Source organism: Schistocerca americana, chromosome 1 (genome assembly GCF_021461395.2).
Source record: "Schistocerca americana isolate TAMUIC-IGC-003095 chromosome 1, iqSchAmer2.1, whole genome shotgun sequence".
Classification (NCBI taxonomy): domain Eukaryota; kingdom Metazoa; phylum Arthropoda; class Insecta; order Orthoptera; family Acrididae; genus Schistocerca; species Schistocerca americana.
The window spans coordinates 131,349,028-131,364,878 of record NC_060119.1 but is presented as its reverse complement, the minus strand read 5'-3'; the positions used below and the strand labels follow the sequence as shown (position 1 = coordinate 131,364,878).

General features: G+C 44.4%; 1 protein-coding gene across 1 annotated transcript; it reads right to left on the bottom strand.

Moving 5' to 3' along the window:
* Positions 1 to 321: 321 nt before the first annotated feature.
* Positions 322 to 13,873, bottom strand: LOC124622049 (cuticle protein 76-like). Its single transcript, XM_047147614.1, has 2 exons — positions 13,777 to 13,873; positions 322 to 1,150 (listed from the first exon to the last, which is right to left on the bottom strand). The coding sequence occupies exons 1-2, from the start codon at positions 13,786 to 13,788 to the stop codon at positions 659 to 661; spliced, it is 504 nt and encodes a 167-aa protein (XP_047003570.1). The 5' UTR covers positions 13,789 to 13,873; the 3' UTR covers positions 322 to 658.
* Between the last annotated feature and the right edge of the window lie 1,978 nt (positions 13,874 to 15,851).

The following is a 15,851-nucleotide window of genomic DNA, read 5'->3' as shown; positions in this document are numbered from 1 at the left end:
GCCTATTATAACATAAACTGGCTTATTATAAGTGTCATGTTATTTTTGATGGAGTAATTTATAGTTTGGAAGCTTTTCTTTTCAAATTGTAACCACTCTGGACGTGCGTGTAGCAAATTTGGAACTCTAGATATTTTCGTCTGCCAGTGTCTAAAACTTCGTAATGATTCTGCACGAGTGTGTTAAAATGTCTGATGTGAGAAACAACCTTGTTAACCCAGCGGTGCTTTTGGTCACAAGTGCTCGAGAATTGTATAAACTGTTTCATTTTAACAACCATTTTGATTAAAATAATTTCCCACTTTCAAATAAAACACAGTGTTTTAGATTTTAAATGATTTATTGAAGTCACATGGTTGATAATACACAACAAATGCATTTAATGGCTGGATAGAATGGTGTGCAAATGACAGAACATTTTTCAGTCCTTGATACGCTGTAAGACTGGCATATCCAGTGCAGATCTAGGAAGGTGTAGGCAATAACGAAGAGAAAAGTTTGGGAAGGAAAAGAAAACGGACTGAAGGACGTAGGAGAATATTAAGACGATGAGAGAAAGAACTAGGAAGGAAAATGGGAAGAATGGACGAGAATATTGGGGAGAAATAGAGAAAGGATCCAAGGACGGATGATAGATTTATGTTGATGGAATAGGTGCTCAATAAGCGTAGGCAGCGTGCAGGCCGCTGTAGGTCAGATGGGCGACGGCAGGGGCGGCAGAGTAGGCCACTCCCAGAAGGCCGTGGGCTGCGACGGCGGGGGCGGCGTAGGCGGCGCGGGCGTAGCCCAGGGCGGGGGCGTAGGCGGCGCGGGCGTAGCCGTATGCGGGGGCGGCGTAGGCCGCGGGGGCGGCGTAGGCCACGGGGGCGGCGGCGTAGGCGGCGGGGGCGGCGTACACGGCGTTGTTGGTGACGCGGATGTCAGACTTGCTGACGCTGGAGTAGGGCGTGTCGACGGTCTTGGAGTAGGTGGACACCTGTCCCAGGTTGCCGTAGCTCCTCAGGATGTTGGAGTGCTGGGAGGTGATGGCCGCGGGGGCGACGGCGTGGGCGCCGTAGGCGGCATAGGCGGGGGCGGCACCGTAGGCAATAGCGGGGGCGCCCAGGTAGCCGGCGCGGGCCACGGCCAGGACGGCGGCGAAGACTGCGAGCTGTGGACAACCATTGGAAACGCGCATGTAGAGACCGGGTGACACATCCGCCGTTTGAACAACTAATATCGTAACATACGGGTGACATTACCGCCGCCACTACTGATGAAATGGTATTCTGGAGGAGCATAAACTCCTGTTATCGCAACAATACTGATAATGACTGGGGTCCCACAACTTCCTGCCTCTACCGGTGAAATGTGCGAACCAGTGATTGGAAGTAACTCAGATCGAGGATTTGGAGATATGAAAGGTCACTATCCATACACAGCAGAGCCCCGACCTTCCAGAGTAGGCATGACTTAAGATTCAGAGTTTGTCATAACTGTGGTGGATTCTTTAGTTGTAGTTCACACAGACTAAGGTGGAGAAGTAAATAGGCCATGTATTGTCGCACGAATCACTTTAACGTATGAGTGTAGCGTTTCAGAAAGCCAAACGGTATCGAAATTAGAATGCTGGGCACTGTGAGTAGATATAAAAAACGAGCCGCCTGTTTTTTGGGAACAATTCTTAATTCAGTACTGTATGAGAAGTCACTTAAGTTGTTTCTTTTTAGACACTCAGGTGACATGCAACGAACTATTCGGGCTAGTGAATTGGAGATAAATTGGGAAGCAGTAGAAGTTCAAACAAACAGTAACAGTTTCTGTTATTGACAGAATAATGTGTTAATCCTGACCAAAGCACAAAAATGGACAAGTAGTATTGTCCCATGAGGCAGAGAAGAGGAAGATAGAGCAATTAAAATAATTGCATACCCAACGAGCTGTAACACTGGTATTGTTATCTGTCTCATGTCGTCCATCATAGATCTGAGATGCCAACTTTCATCTCAAAAACTGACGATCGCCAGCCGTGCATTGAGAGTCCACGTGGTCGCCATCACACGGCCTAACATGTTCAGAATGTAATGTTCCGACCGACCCTGGAGTGTTGGCACCAAAAGAGACAAACTCTCGCTGTTTTCGTTGGGGCATACGAGTCAAATCTAGAGTACTGTTTGTGAAGTATTTATCACCATACGCAACTAAATACAGGGGCGCACTTAGAATACCTCAGACCAAGTGCTCTGAAATGTACTATACTATCATTAATTCCATTTGAAAAAATATTAAATAAAATGCCTTTGTTTTTAGGGTACTGTACCTCAATCGGTACAAATGGAACCTTTACAGCATCACTTCGTTATCTGTCTCTCTGTCCATCGGTCTGTGCGACTGTTCCAAATCCTTTTTCTCAGGAATGGGTCGACATATCAAGTTGAAATTTATACCATGTATTAAGGTGTACAGACCTTTGGCGATGTAAAAAATCGAACCTTCTAAGCCAGTGAAATCAAAAGATACTGCCATTTATGTCACTTATTTTGCTATTCGCAAACGCAACCATCAAAATCTGCTGGGTACCTCCCCTTTCCTAGATCTTGAAATTTTCCAAGCAGCAAGGTTTCGCACTAAAAGCAAAGGAAAAAGTCCAGAAATTGTTAATTTCTAATTATAGCACTAGAAAAAAATTTCTCGATTGTCGTCAGACTGTAGTCTGTGCGCAGGTCTGTTAATACCGTTCTTCTCAGAAACGGGTAGAAGTGTGAAGTTGACATTTATTAACATAATAAAGGCTATGGTCCTTTGGCCGTATAACAAACGTTAGCTTCTGAGTCAATGCAATAAAAAGATTTATGTCATATGTTTTAGTACTCGCCAACTCACTCATTAAAACTTATAAGGTACTTTCCCATTGACGTATAATCATGAAATTTGGCAAGATGAAAGGTTTCACAGTGCAAGTAAAGGAAAACAATAAGAAAATTGTTAATTTGTATTTATATCGCATTAAAATATATTTTTTGTTATTCATTATACGATTTCAAACTTGAAATTAAAGCATTCTCGAGAGTCATGGAATCCCTGGGTAACAATGTCGTTAACAGGCAAAAATCATCGAGATCCTCGATTCCAGGAATGGATGAACTGTCTGTATACATAACTAAGTTCGTACAGAACGCTTAGTGCGCGAGTCTTAATCACAACTGGGCAATTTTTGAAAATATCTGTGATTGCTTATTAGTTGTTTTTCCTACGTATTACATGTTCCCATCCTTACAAATTCTATTGTTGTAAGTTAACCTTCAGTGGTTTTATAATGAACAATATGAACTGTCACAACGTGAATGGCGCCCACTGTAGAACAGTAAAAGTTGTCACTACAGTACGTGGATTGTAGAAATAAACTTGTTTTATTGGTCCGCCCTGACTAGAAAGAAACAATAGCCATCAGACAGCGCATTTTTTAAATTATTACCGTTCATGACACTTTCATCTCTTTACCGTTGGCCTATAATCTCAGAAAACACAAATCTGACAGGAGGTAGAATAAACAGATTTTGAGTTACGTGTTTTTGATGCTGTCTGACCTAACTTTCATATCTAATTGTATCATTTAGGACATAAATTATCAGGGATATTGGTTAGTATCTTAAAGATAAACAGAAGTATACTACTTAGCGGTGATAAATGTATGCTTTGGCTATTAACACTCAAACAACAAATTTCACAAGCTGCGCGTGGTTTTCTCACTTAACGTGGTTAGTTAGCAATACACGTGATTTCTTTTTTTTGGAGTGGCAGAATCTAGTAGAGACCCCACACATTAGGTCTGTTTGTCTGCTGGCGTACTGTTGCGCAGTATGGGATCTTTACCAAATAGGATAACGGAGGACACGGAAAAGGTTCAAGAAAGGGCCGCTCGTTTCGTTCATATGGTTCAAATAGCCCTAAGCACTATGGGACTTAACATCTGAGGTCATCAATCCCCTAGACTTAGAAGTAATTCAACCTAACTAACCTAAGGACATCAGACACATCCATGCCCGAGGCAGGATTCGAACCTACGACCGTAGCAACAGCGCGGTTCCAGACCTAGAACCGCTCGGCCACAGTGGCCGGCGCTCGTTTCGTATGATCGCGAAATAGGGAGTGTCACGGTTATAATGAGCTAGTTGCGGTGGCAATAATTTAAACGAAAAGGTTTCTCGTTGCGGCGATATGATTGAATCGCGAGTTTTCTCTCCCATATGCCAGAATATTTTGTTGACTGCCACCTAGGCCACAAATAGACCATCGGAATAAAATAACAGAACTAAAAGCTGTCACGAAAAGATTTGTTTACATTTTCCTCGCGTGCTGTTGGAGGATGTCACGGCCGAGAAATAGTCTGAAAGAAGGTTTATGAACGCTTTCTCAATTTCTGAAGTGCGAAATTGTGGTGTAATTGTACAGACGTAGAAGTGGATGCAGAGGTAGATGAATAGCGACGGAGCAGATAACAACTTTATAGCCAGCCGCGTGGGGACAGAATGACGGACTGTGTTCCCTAGTAGGCGCCGCAGATGGCGTGCATTGCATTGCGTTGCGCCACTGCGTTTTGTGTCCCTATTAATAGGCGTGCCGTGCCTGGGATGAGAGGCGGGGCCGGGGTTGCGACAGCGCCCCTCGGTGCTCCACATGCTACAACACAGCGGCTGGGTGGCTGGCGGGCCTCTTGCAGCTACACAGCTCTCCCCGCTGACGATGAAGGCGACGCAGTTGTCGCAACAGCTGTCCCCCCCCCCCCCCCCCCTCCCCACTCCTACTCCCAATGTGGCCGCCCACCGTACACGGCTAATCCCTTTATCGCTTACGGCGTTCTCGGGTTGCCACCTGGTCCATCGATCAGTCCAGCACCCCCCCCCCCCCCCGCCTCCCCCCAATGCTCCACAGTTCAGGTCGCCCCAGTTGCAATACTCGCCGCGAGCTCTGCCTCATAAAATAAGCAAGGAGGTGTAATTCTAAACTACGACTCACATGCCTATCTTTGTATACGGGCTGTAACAGTGCGAATATTTCTGTTGGTGACTGAGGACGGTGTACTGAAGAGTATCACATCAGTATTTGCCCACGCAGCATTCTGCCCGCCCACACCATAGCACCTGGACCACCAAACCGATGCTGTTCGACAATGTCACTGCGTAAATTACGTGCTACTACGTCTCGTCGTATCTGGGTAGGTCCAGTTTAAACCGTTTTCCTGCAGAATACGGCCAATCCTGTTTGAAAAGCATCTTGCGTAACACAAAGAACCGCAGATACCTCCTCCTTACAGTGCCCTTGTTTGAAATTACTGTTCTTCCTCATGGTTATTGGCTCCTACATTATCTCCACACTCCGTACTACAAATTGGCGCACTGAAACGCCGTGTTTTCTAGTTACTACGTCGCTATACAGCCACATGCAACTTCTGTAATCTGTGAACTTTGCTTTGATCAAGCACGAGCACCAGGAGGATCTGCAACGAATTGACGCATGGTGCAGAGGATGGCAATTGAATCTCAATGTAGACAAGTTTAATGTGCTGCGAATACATAGAAAGAAATATCATTTAGCTACAATATAGCAGGTCAGCAACTGGAAGCAGTTAATTCCATAAATTATCTGGGAGTGGGCATTAGGAGTGATTTAAAATGGAATGATCATATAAAGTTCATCCTCGGTAAACCAGATGCCAGGCTGAGATTCATTGGAAGAATCCTAAGGAAATGCAATCCGAAAACAAAGGAAGTAGGTTACAGTACACTTGTCCGCCCACTGCTTGAATACTGCTCAGTAGTGTGGGATCCGTACCAGATAGGGTTGATAGAAGACATAGAGAAGATCCAACGGAGTGCAGCGCGCTTCGTTACAGGATCATTTAGTAAACGCGAAAGCGTTACGGAGATGACAGATAAACTCCAGTGGAAGACTCTGCAGGAGAGACGCTCAGTAGCTCGGTACGGGCTTTTGTTGAAGTTTCGAGAACATACCTTCACCGAAGAGTCAAGCAGTATATTGCTCCCTCCTAAGTATACCTCGCCAAGAGACCATGAGGATAAAATCAGAGAGATTAGAGCCCACACAGAGGCATACCGACAATCTTTCTTTCCATGAACAATACGAGACTGGAATAGAAGGGAGAACCGATAGAGGTACTCAAAGCACCCTCCGCCCCACACCGTCAGGTGGCTTGCGGAGCATGGATGTAGATGTAGATACAGACTTACAATTACAGCCGTTACAAGTCGTATGTTTTTGTGTTGGTTTGTACCTCCAAGTACGTGTGGCAACACCAAGCGATTAATGCTGCTTTTCCTTTGGGCAGCAGGTCAGGTGTTAGTGTGCATGAAACCGGGTAGTCTATACAGAAAGGCGTAATCCGCTTAGTATAATAGTACGATCGTGCGAAAAACATCAGGTCATACATTTTCGATGCAGAGGGAAAACAACCAACCCCTTGACGTGTGTATATATGAAGGTGCAACATATAAAAATATGCGTACTTATACCCGATACAGCCAATATACTGTAAAAGGAAATGACCTGGCTGACTGACTCATCATCGCCCAGCCAAAGCCACTGAGCATAGAAACTTATAATTTGGAGAGGGTGTTCATCTTGTACTGCAAACATCGTTTAAAAAGGGATTTTTCGGAATTCCACCCTTCAGGGGGTGAAATAGGTGTTGAAATATTTTTAAAGCTATGTCGCTATTAAGGTAATTTCGAAGCTAGAACTCCGAAAATTGGTATTTGGTTTCGCAGTCAGAATTTTTTTTTGAAAAAGTGTTTCAGAATTTTTGGAAATTCAGCCCCGAAGAGGGTGAAAGTATTTTTAGATAAATCATTATTAAAGAACTAATAAAGCATTTTAAAAGCTATATATATGAAAACTGGTATTTGACTGCTCGATTACAAAAAGAAAATAGGTGCTTCATTGTTTTTGGAAATTTTACCCCTATGGGGATGAATGGATTTTTTGAAAAAAATTTCATTGTGAAAGCATTTTTAAAGCAAAATCTACTAAAATTTATTTTTGTCTTCTCAGTTAGAAATTAAAAAATACGTATTCCGGTGTTCTTAGAAATTCAACCCCTAAGGGGGTGAAATACGAGATTAAAATTTTTATCAAAGCGTTTCGTTGCACACTGCTTGGCATTAGATAAGGAACAACTAGCGGTTGCCTAGGGACAACCGAAAATTACTGCGGAACACCTGGACAATTATAGTAAAAGGAAACATGGAATGCGGGACGTGTTAACTGCAGCGAAGCCTATGCTCGAACGCTCTGTACGCATTCGACAGTACGGTGTCTGATGAACATTGTCGTGGGAATGATTAGTACGACATTCCGTGTGGTACGGCAGTGTGTCTGCATGACATCATTTGTGTGCTTACCGTCGTGGACAAGCCACTGGATGGCTCGAAGCCGGTTAAAGTGTCACTACTGTGGCCACAGTAATGGATCTTCACAAAAGTGTCATCTCGCGGTCAGAAAAGGCCGCTGAAGGTGAAAATGCTTTGCGAAAGCATGCCTGTGGTCGCAGATGAACCACCAAATCTCAAGAGGACCGATACGTAGCCGTGGTGCCGAAAAGGAACAGATCAATGCTGACCTTGAAATCGCTGGCGGTTCACACGTCTCTGCCAGAAACATTTCGCTGTGATTAAATCAGACTGGTACGTATACTCGGAACTCTGTTGAATGCGTCCCACTTCAACCACACCATTGTCGTTGGTGTAGGGAGCATGTTGGCTGCGGTCAGCAACAATGGTTCGGAGTGATATTCTCCCACGAACGCCACTTCACTGTGGCAAGTGATTCTGAGCGCGAGCTAGAGTAGAGAGAGAGCGGAACACATTACACACCACAATATGTTCGTGCACGTCGTCTGTATGGCCTAGGCGTAATTGTGTGTGCAGGCGTTATGCACAGTGATGGAGCACGATTGCTTATCTTTGTGCGAGGTACCGTTACAGCACATCAGTATTCCAGGGAGATTATTGTGGATTATGACACTCTGTTTGGGAGTTCATAGGTCCCAACTTTGTTTCTGAATGACAATGTCCGGCCGCACAGGACCGTTGACGTGTCGAAGACCTATGAAATGGCCTAGTACTCACCGGAGCTAAATCCTAGAGAGCACATCTGTGATGCTCTTGACAGACTTATTTCACAACCCCTTCCCGAACCGTGTAAGAAGTGAAAACTGCCTTGAGAGGAGATTCGGACAAAAATCCCAACCCCCCAGACCCACCCCCGAAGCACCCGTCAACAATTCTCAGCGGAGCTCATCAGCAGAAGCAGCATTCTCCTGAAGATGGCGAACAGCTGGAGCGCCGAAATATCGAATCGAGTTGATTTTAGGATTCAGCAGCAAACCCAAAGAGACTTTCAAGAATTTGGTAACCATCTTGAATAACAGGTGTAAAATGCGCACTCGCGCCAAGTGACCTTCAAATGCGTTTTTCTTGAATAATTCGAAAACCGTGGCCACGAGCCTAAAAGAATCCATGTACAAATTTTAAATACGTTGAATTTCCTTTTAAAAGGTCCTGCTCATTTCTTCTGTGGTACTAACAGTTTGGGCGTAGCGAGCGAGAGAATACTAAAATCTCGTGCGTGGTTTTTGAATGAGTTGCAGATTCCATCAAAGCCGTAGGCAGGGGGCGACTGAATCACCCCGTATACTGAAAACAGTAGCGCCCCTATATCACACCCTTGGGGTACTACCGAAACTGCTTTAAATCTGACATACAATATATGCTAGCATTACTTGAGACCCAAGGCATAGAACGCAGTTACATCAGTTTGTTGCGGGATGTGTAGATTAGAGCTACAGCTTCCATTCGACTATATCATAAAAACAGAAAGCTTAAAATATAGGAAAGAGTTATACACCTGTTTAACCAAATTCTCTGCAGCAGCAGAAGAGGTCTACAAATGTTAAACTGGGGTACAAAAAGATTGCACATAAACGGTTCTTATGTGTACCACGTTCAGTACGTAGTTGACATTACTTTATTTCCTAAGGGATCACATGGATGTATAAACTGAACAAAGTTAATATAAAAGTCGGTCTGACGATTTATTGCGCTGACCAAATACATGAATGATCAGATGCTTCTAGGAAATTAGTGAAGATGAACAAGAGTTGTATACTTAGGGCAATTAGGAACAGCAATCCGATGGGCACTTAAAGTATTAATCAGACAATAAATGTGGATTTTGAGTTCAATTGGGAAACTGAATGCTATATTCGGATGGCAGTGTATAACCAGTGTATAAGGACAGTTCTAACTTACGGATGTGGAACGTGGACGGTCAGTGTGAATCGCAGACTGCTCAGCGGGCAATGGAATACACATTCGGCATAAAGCTGCGCGGGGTAACCGCACGGTCTAGGGCTCCTTGCAAAAAAAAATGGTTCAAATGGCTCTGAGCACTATGGGACTCAACTTCTGAGATCATTAGTCCCCTAGAACTTAGAACCAGTTAAACCTAACTAACCTAAGGACATCACAAACATCCATGCCCGAGGCAGGATTCGAAACTGCGACCGTAGCGGACTTGCGGTTCCAGACTGCAGCGCCTTTAACCGCACGGCCACTTCGGCCGGCTAGGGCTCCTTGCCACGCGCGGCTCCCACCATCGAAGATTCGAGTCCTCCCTCGGGCATGGCTGTGTGTGTTATCCTTAGCATAAGTAAGTTAGATTAAGTAGTGTGTAAGCCTAGGTACAGATGACATCAGCAATTTGGTGTCACAGGAACTTAACACAAATTTCCACTTTTTTTTCGGCATAAGGAGAAAGGGCGGAAACACCACACAAATCAACAAGAGAAGAGACAGCGGTTCAGGATATAATAGCGACTCTCATGCAAGTGAAACAGAGATACACTGTGCATACAGCGAGACGCAGTAATGGGAGATAGACGAAGGAGATTCTGTGTTGGATAAGGTCGTGATAAGACGTAGAGGATAATTCAATGTAAGAGGGATTGACGACATAAACAGTGACGACAGATTCGGATGCAAAAATCTGACGATCATAATGGACGAAGAAATGTGGAAAAGGCCTGTCTCCAAAAGGTTGTATTGTAGGTGACGATAATATCGCCAGTATGTATCCTCAGATGACGCAAACAAGGACCTCATATCGTAAAATGTCGAGCTGAACAGTCTCTGCACAGCCGAATTGCTACACTGGTAAGTCGGGAGAACGGGGTACGCACATACAGTGGACCGAGACTGCGTCCGTGGATGGGAAGGGACCATGTAGCGTTGGAAACACATACACGGTTCCGACCCATCGGTGGAGCATGATGAGGACTGATTTTGGTGGAAAACGGAGACTATTTTGCTTCCAACGGTTTGGTTTGAGGACATTTTCATAATTCACATGGGTGAAAACTGAATTACGATATCTTAAAACGGTTCCAGAAAAATTCGAGGTGAAGAGCTTAGCTTGATGGACCGTAGTGACGCCAAGACAGAAGTCTATGTTCAAGATGTGACTCTTGAGGCTATCCCAGCGGATCTGTTCAATACGGGGCACTCTGGTCTGGCACCGGATTGTGTTCCGTATATCCCACAATATGTCTTCTAGGCAGCTGCTGGACAGGTGATGGTACTACTGACTTCTGGTAAATAAACTGCCGGTAGCCACACCGAGACGGTCTTATAAACAAGAGATGTCTTCAACAAACCCGTGCCAGATGCGTGGAAATGTTATTCGAACAAATACTGCGACATTCAGGAAAACTTAACATGGCGCTTGTGAGGTATCCCTTCTTTTCAAGCCGCATTTTTTTTCTGTATTTCCCAGTTTTACGAATTTTCATCGCGTCAGCAGATACCGTGTAACATTCAGCGAGTAAAGCGGTACTGCAGAACTCACAGTCGGGAATAAGATTTCAGTATCCATGCTGGCAGAAGGAGCCTTTGGACCATATACCGTTGCCAGTGGATGGTCGTATGAGGAGCTGCGGCTAGATATTAGAGCACATGTTACGTCAGCAGCGAGTTATGTAGGAAAAGCACGTTTATTCTGGTGCAAGGCAAGTAAACCTGCTTAATAAATATTTACCAATAAAACTCGCTTTTTTCAATACATATACTGTTCCGAAGACCCGCTTCATCACTTAGAATCACAGGGAGTAGAACTGCATTTTACACGGAATCCGATGGCGCTGATGCTGCTTCTACGAGGGACATAACATATGAGAGCTTTTCGGCAAAACAGGTGGAAAGAGTCGAATGGATGGTCTTTATCTCCGCAAAATTAGGATGGAATAGAACGGCCGGTCATACAATACAGTACGCCTCTTACGCTATTCTCTACGGACTCACTAGCTAAACTGAGACATTTCTGGAAATTTAGTGCAAGTGGATGGGTTGTTGCAATGAAGGAGCAGTGAAAGTGATAAATAGTAGAGGCAAGCAAAGATTAGATTATGGGAGAGACATCATACGGCATTCTGAGTGTAATAGTTACACAGAGAAAGACTAGCACAAGATAGGTCAATATGAAAAAGTCGAGATTTAAAAATAGCCATGGAGTGCGAAGTAGGGACGGGACAACTAATCGGCCGTGGTATATTCAAAGGAACCATCCTGGCACCTGTCATGAGATGATTTACGCTATCCACGGAAACTTTGAAAGCTGATTGACTAGTCGGGGATTTCATCTCGGATCTCACCGAATACAAATGCCGAAATACTAAATGTTCTTTTCCAAAGCTGTTTAACAGAGGAAGACTGCACTGTAGTTCCTTGTCTAGATTGACCACAGATGACAAAATGGTAGATATCGAAATAGACGACAGAGGGATAGAGAAATAATTAAAATCGCTCAAAAGAGGAAAGGCCGGTGGACCTGATTGGATACCAGTTCGATTTTACACAGAGTACGCGAAGGAGCTTACCCCCCTTCTTGCAGCGGTGTACCGTAGGTCTCTAGAAGAGCGTAGCGTTCCAAACGATTGGAAGTGGGCACAATTCATCCCCGTTTTCAAGAAGGGACGTCGAACAGATGTGCAGAACTATAGACGTATATCTCTAACGTCGATCAGTTGTAGAATTTTGGAACACGTATTTTGTTCGAGTATAATGACTTCGTTGGAGACTAGAAATCTACTCTGTAGGAATCAACATGGGTTTCGAAAAAGACGATCGTGAGAAACCCAGCTCGCGCTATTCGTCCACGAGACTCAGAGGGCCATAGACACGAGTTCCCAGGTAGATTCCGTGTTTCTTGACTTCCGCAAGGCGTTCGATATAGTTCCCCACAGTCGTCTAATGAACAAAGTAAGAGCATATGGACTATCGGACCAGGTTGTGTGATTGGATTGAAGAGTTCCTAGATAAGAGAACGCAGCATGTCATTCTCAATGGAGAGAAGTCTTCCGAAGTAAGAGTGATTTCAGGTGTGCCGCAGGGGAGTGTCGTAGGACCGTTGCTATTCACAATATACATAAATGACCTTGTGAATGACATCGGAAGTTCACTGAGGCTTTTTGCGGATGGTGCTGTGGTATATCGATAGGTTGTAACAATGGAAAATTGCACTAAAATGCAGGAGGATCTGCAACGAATTGACGCATGATGCAGGGAATGGCAATTGAATCTCAATGTAGACAAGTGTAATGTGCTGCGAATACATAGAAAGAAAGATCCCTTATCATTTAGCTACAATATAGCAGGTCAGCAACTGTAAGCAGTTAATTCCATAAATTATCTGGGAGTACGCATTAAGAGTGATTTAAAACGGAATGATCATACAAAGTTGATCGTCAGTAAAGCAGATGCCAGACTGAGATTCATTGGAAGAATCCTAAGGAAATGCAATCCGAAAACAAAGGAAGTAGGTTACAGTACGCTTGTTCGCCCACTGCTTGAATACTGCTCAGCAGTGTGGGATCCGTAACAAATGGTTCAAATGGCTCTGAGCACTATGGGACTTAACATCTGTGGTCATCAGTCCCCTAGAACTTAGAACTACTTAAACCTAACTAACCTAAGGACATCACACACATCCATGCCCGAGGCAGGATTCGAACCTGCGACCGTAGCAGTCCCGCAGTTCCGGACTGAGCGCCTAGAACCGCTAGACCACCGCGGCCGGCAATCCGTACCAAATAGGGTTGATAGAAGAGATAGAGAAGATCCAACGGAGAGCTGCGCGCTTTGTTACAGGATCATTTAGTAATCGCGAAAGCGTTACGGAGATGATAGATAAACTCCAGTGGAAGACTCTGCAAGAGAGACGCTCCGTAGCTCGGTACGGGCTTTTGTTGAAGTTTCGAGAGCATACCTCTACCTAGGAGTCAAGCAAAATATTGCTCCCTCCTACGTATATCTCGCGAAGAGAGCAGGAGGACAAAATCAGAGAGATTAGAGCCCACACAGAGGCATACCACAATCTTTCTTTCCACGAACAATACGAGACTGGAATAGAAGGGAGAACCGATAGAGGTACTCAAGGTACCCTCCGCCACACACCGTCTGGTGGCTTGCGGAGTATGGATGTAGATGTAGATGTAGATGTAGACTCGAACACTGTACCAGCTCACTCTTTGAGAAGGAATATAGTACTGTACCCCGCCTGAAAACAACTCCTTCATGTCAGTAGTTACTGCCTGCAGTTACCTAGCTGGTTGCATATGACGCTATCCTCGGGGAAAGTAATGGGGAAAGTACTTTCGAGTCGAGCACGGATCGTAATGGAAAACGCCAGGTAAGTACAATAACTCGCGACTGACTGCCGCCACCTTACCTTGAAGGCCATTGTTGGTTGTGCTGAGTGCGGAACTACTGGTGTCGGTAGCCGGAGTGCGGGCGTTATATAGCAGCGGCGGCTGCCGGGGTGGACACCCCGGGACAACAGCCGGAGAAGTGGACGCACCGGTCCGACGGCTCAAGGGGCCGAGCAACGCCCGCACAGCACGGGTCGCAGCGCCCTGCCCTGCCCTGCCCTGCCGTACATAACGCACGACGCTGTTTGCGAAAACCTTGCGACACCTGACTCTACACACACTAGCCATATGCCGTGGACCTGCCGGGCAGTCATCTGTGAAACACTCAAGGCCGCTTCCTGCATCTCGGATAGAGGATAGGTGCCTAATATGAGGCCGGCCGAAGTGGCCGTGCGGTTAAAGGCGCTGCAGTCTGGAACCGCAAGACCGCTACGGTCGCAGGTTCGAATCCTGCCTCGGGCATGGATGTTTGTGATGTCCTTAGGTTAGTTAGGTTTAACTAGTTCTAAGTTCTAGGGGACTAATGACCTCAGCAGTTGAGTCCCATAGTGCTCAGAGCCAGAGCCTAATATGAGACATACTTTTGTAAACCCATTTGAGAGACCTAAAAGCAAGCGCAATTGTATTTTTTATGATGGTAATAATATCCTGCATTATTTAATTTTATCATACAATTATCGTATTTGCAATAATAAACAATCTTTCAGAGTTGTTATTAAATCTTCACAAACAAGGCTTTTCATAGAAATTAGATCAAGGTTTCCTAATATGAGACAGTAATAATATTTTGCTTTAATTATTTTATTACAGAATAAGGACATATGAATATACAAATTTTTACATGTTCATTCGTTTCTGTTATCCTTCACTCATTTCACACTACTTAGGTTTATCTTTACGACATCCGGGGCAAACAAAATTGTCTTCTGTGACACCGCAATCTTCATGAGCCCAGCGATAACATTTGGTGCACTGTACCCATTCCTTTCCGTGTTTGTCTTCAGAAAAGCGCCCAGTGCAGAACAGACACTCTGCGTCATCGTCATCACTGCTGTCTGAATCCCCACTGTCGTCAAGATGGGCTTCGGATGCCGAGCCACTAGACGATTACAAACAACGTTTTGGTACGGCAAAAACTTTTGAGGCTTTTAAGTACCCCATCTCGCCATTTCTCACACATGTAATGGCACGAACCACGGCGTCTTTCTCCCACGTTTTCCTTTTAGGTGCCAATGCCATCTACAAAGAATAAATACAATAATCAGACATGCTTCTTACAGGACTTCAACTTTTATGATTTTATTTGTTAGATTATTCTTTATAAGTACTGTGAACGGAGTAATTTGGGGTAATATTGATCAAATTCTGAGCAAAATACTGCCTTGAAAGAAAGTTCCAGAAAACATTCCAATTTCTCATCATAAGACTAGTCAAAGTAATCCTTGTTTATGATAATTTAATCGAACTAAAATAAACGCAGTTGCCAAAATTTCATTACAATAAATGATAAAATATTGTTATCTGATGATAGTATAGCGTAAATTACGTATAACAAATCGTGAGAGACTTAGTTCCCCCAATATACGATAGGTATCGTAATATGCTACACTGTCGCGTATTTGGATCCCCATACTATCGCATATTAGGAATTTCGCCATCTTACACAAAGAATCACGCACTTGCTAACAACGTTCGTTGGAAAATGAACCTAATTGTCAATAATTATAGGTAATACCGTCACAAATAACAATAAGAGAGTGCAGTAATATCCACTCACCTTTAAGCTGAAATATCGTCGTAACAACGATGCCATAAAAACTCCAAACACAAGAAATATTGTATCAACCGCTACGTACTGTGTCCGGCTCAGCTATGACGTCCTACTCGCTGTGTCGTTGTCTGGCACGCAATAGACGTGTTTAAGAAACTCTCCAGCAGAGTGCAACCCCTAACATTAGCACAGGTGGGGTGTCTCATATTAGGGAACTATCGCATAATAGGCACCTTTCTTCTATTACTAACACTCCGTACTAGTCGATGAATACAAGCGCCGAAATTCGTACATGAATGTCCCAGAAGCCATGACTGGCTATAT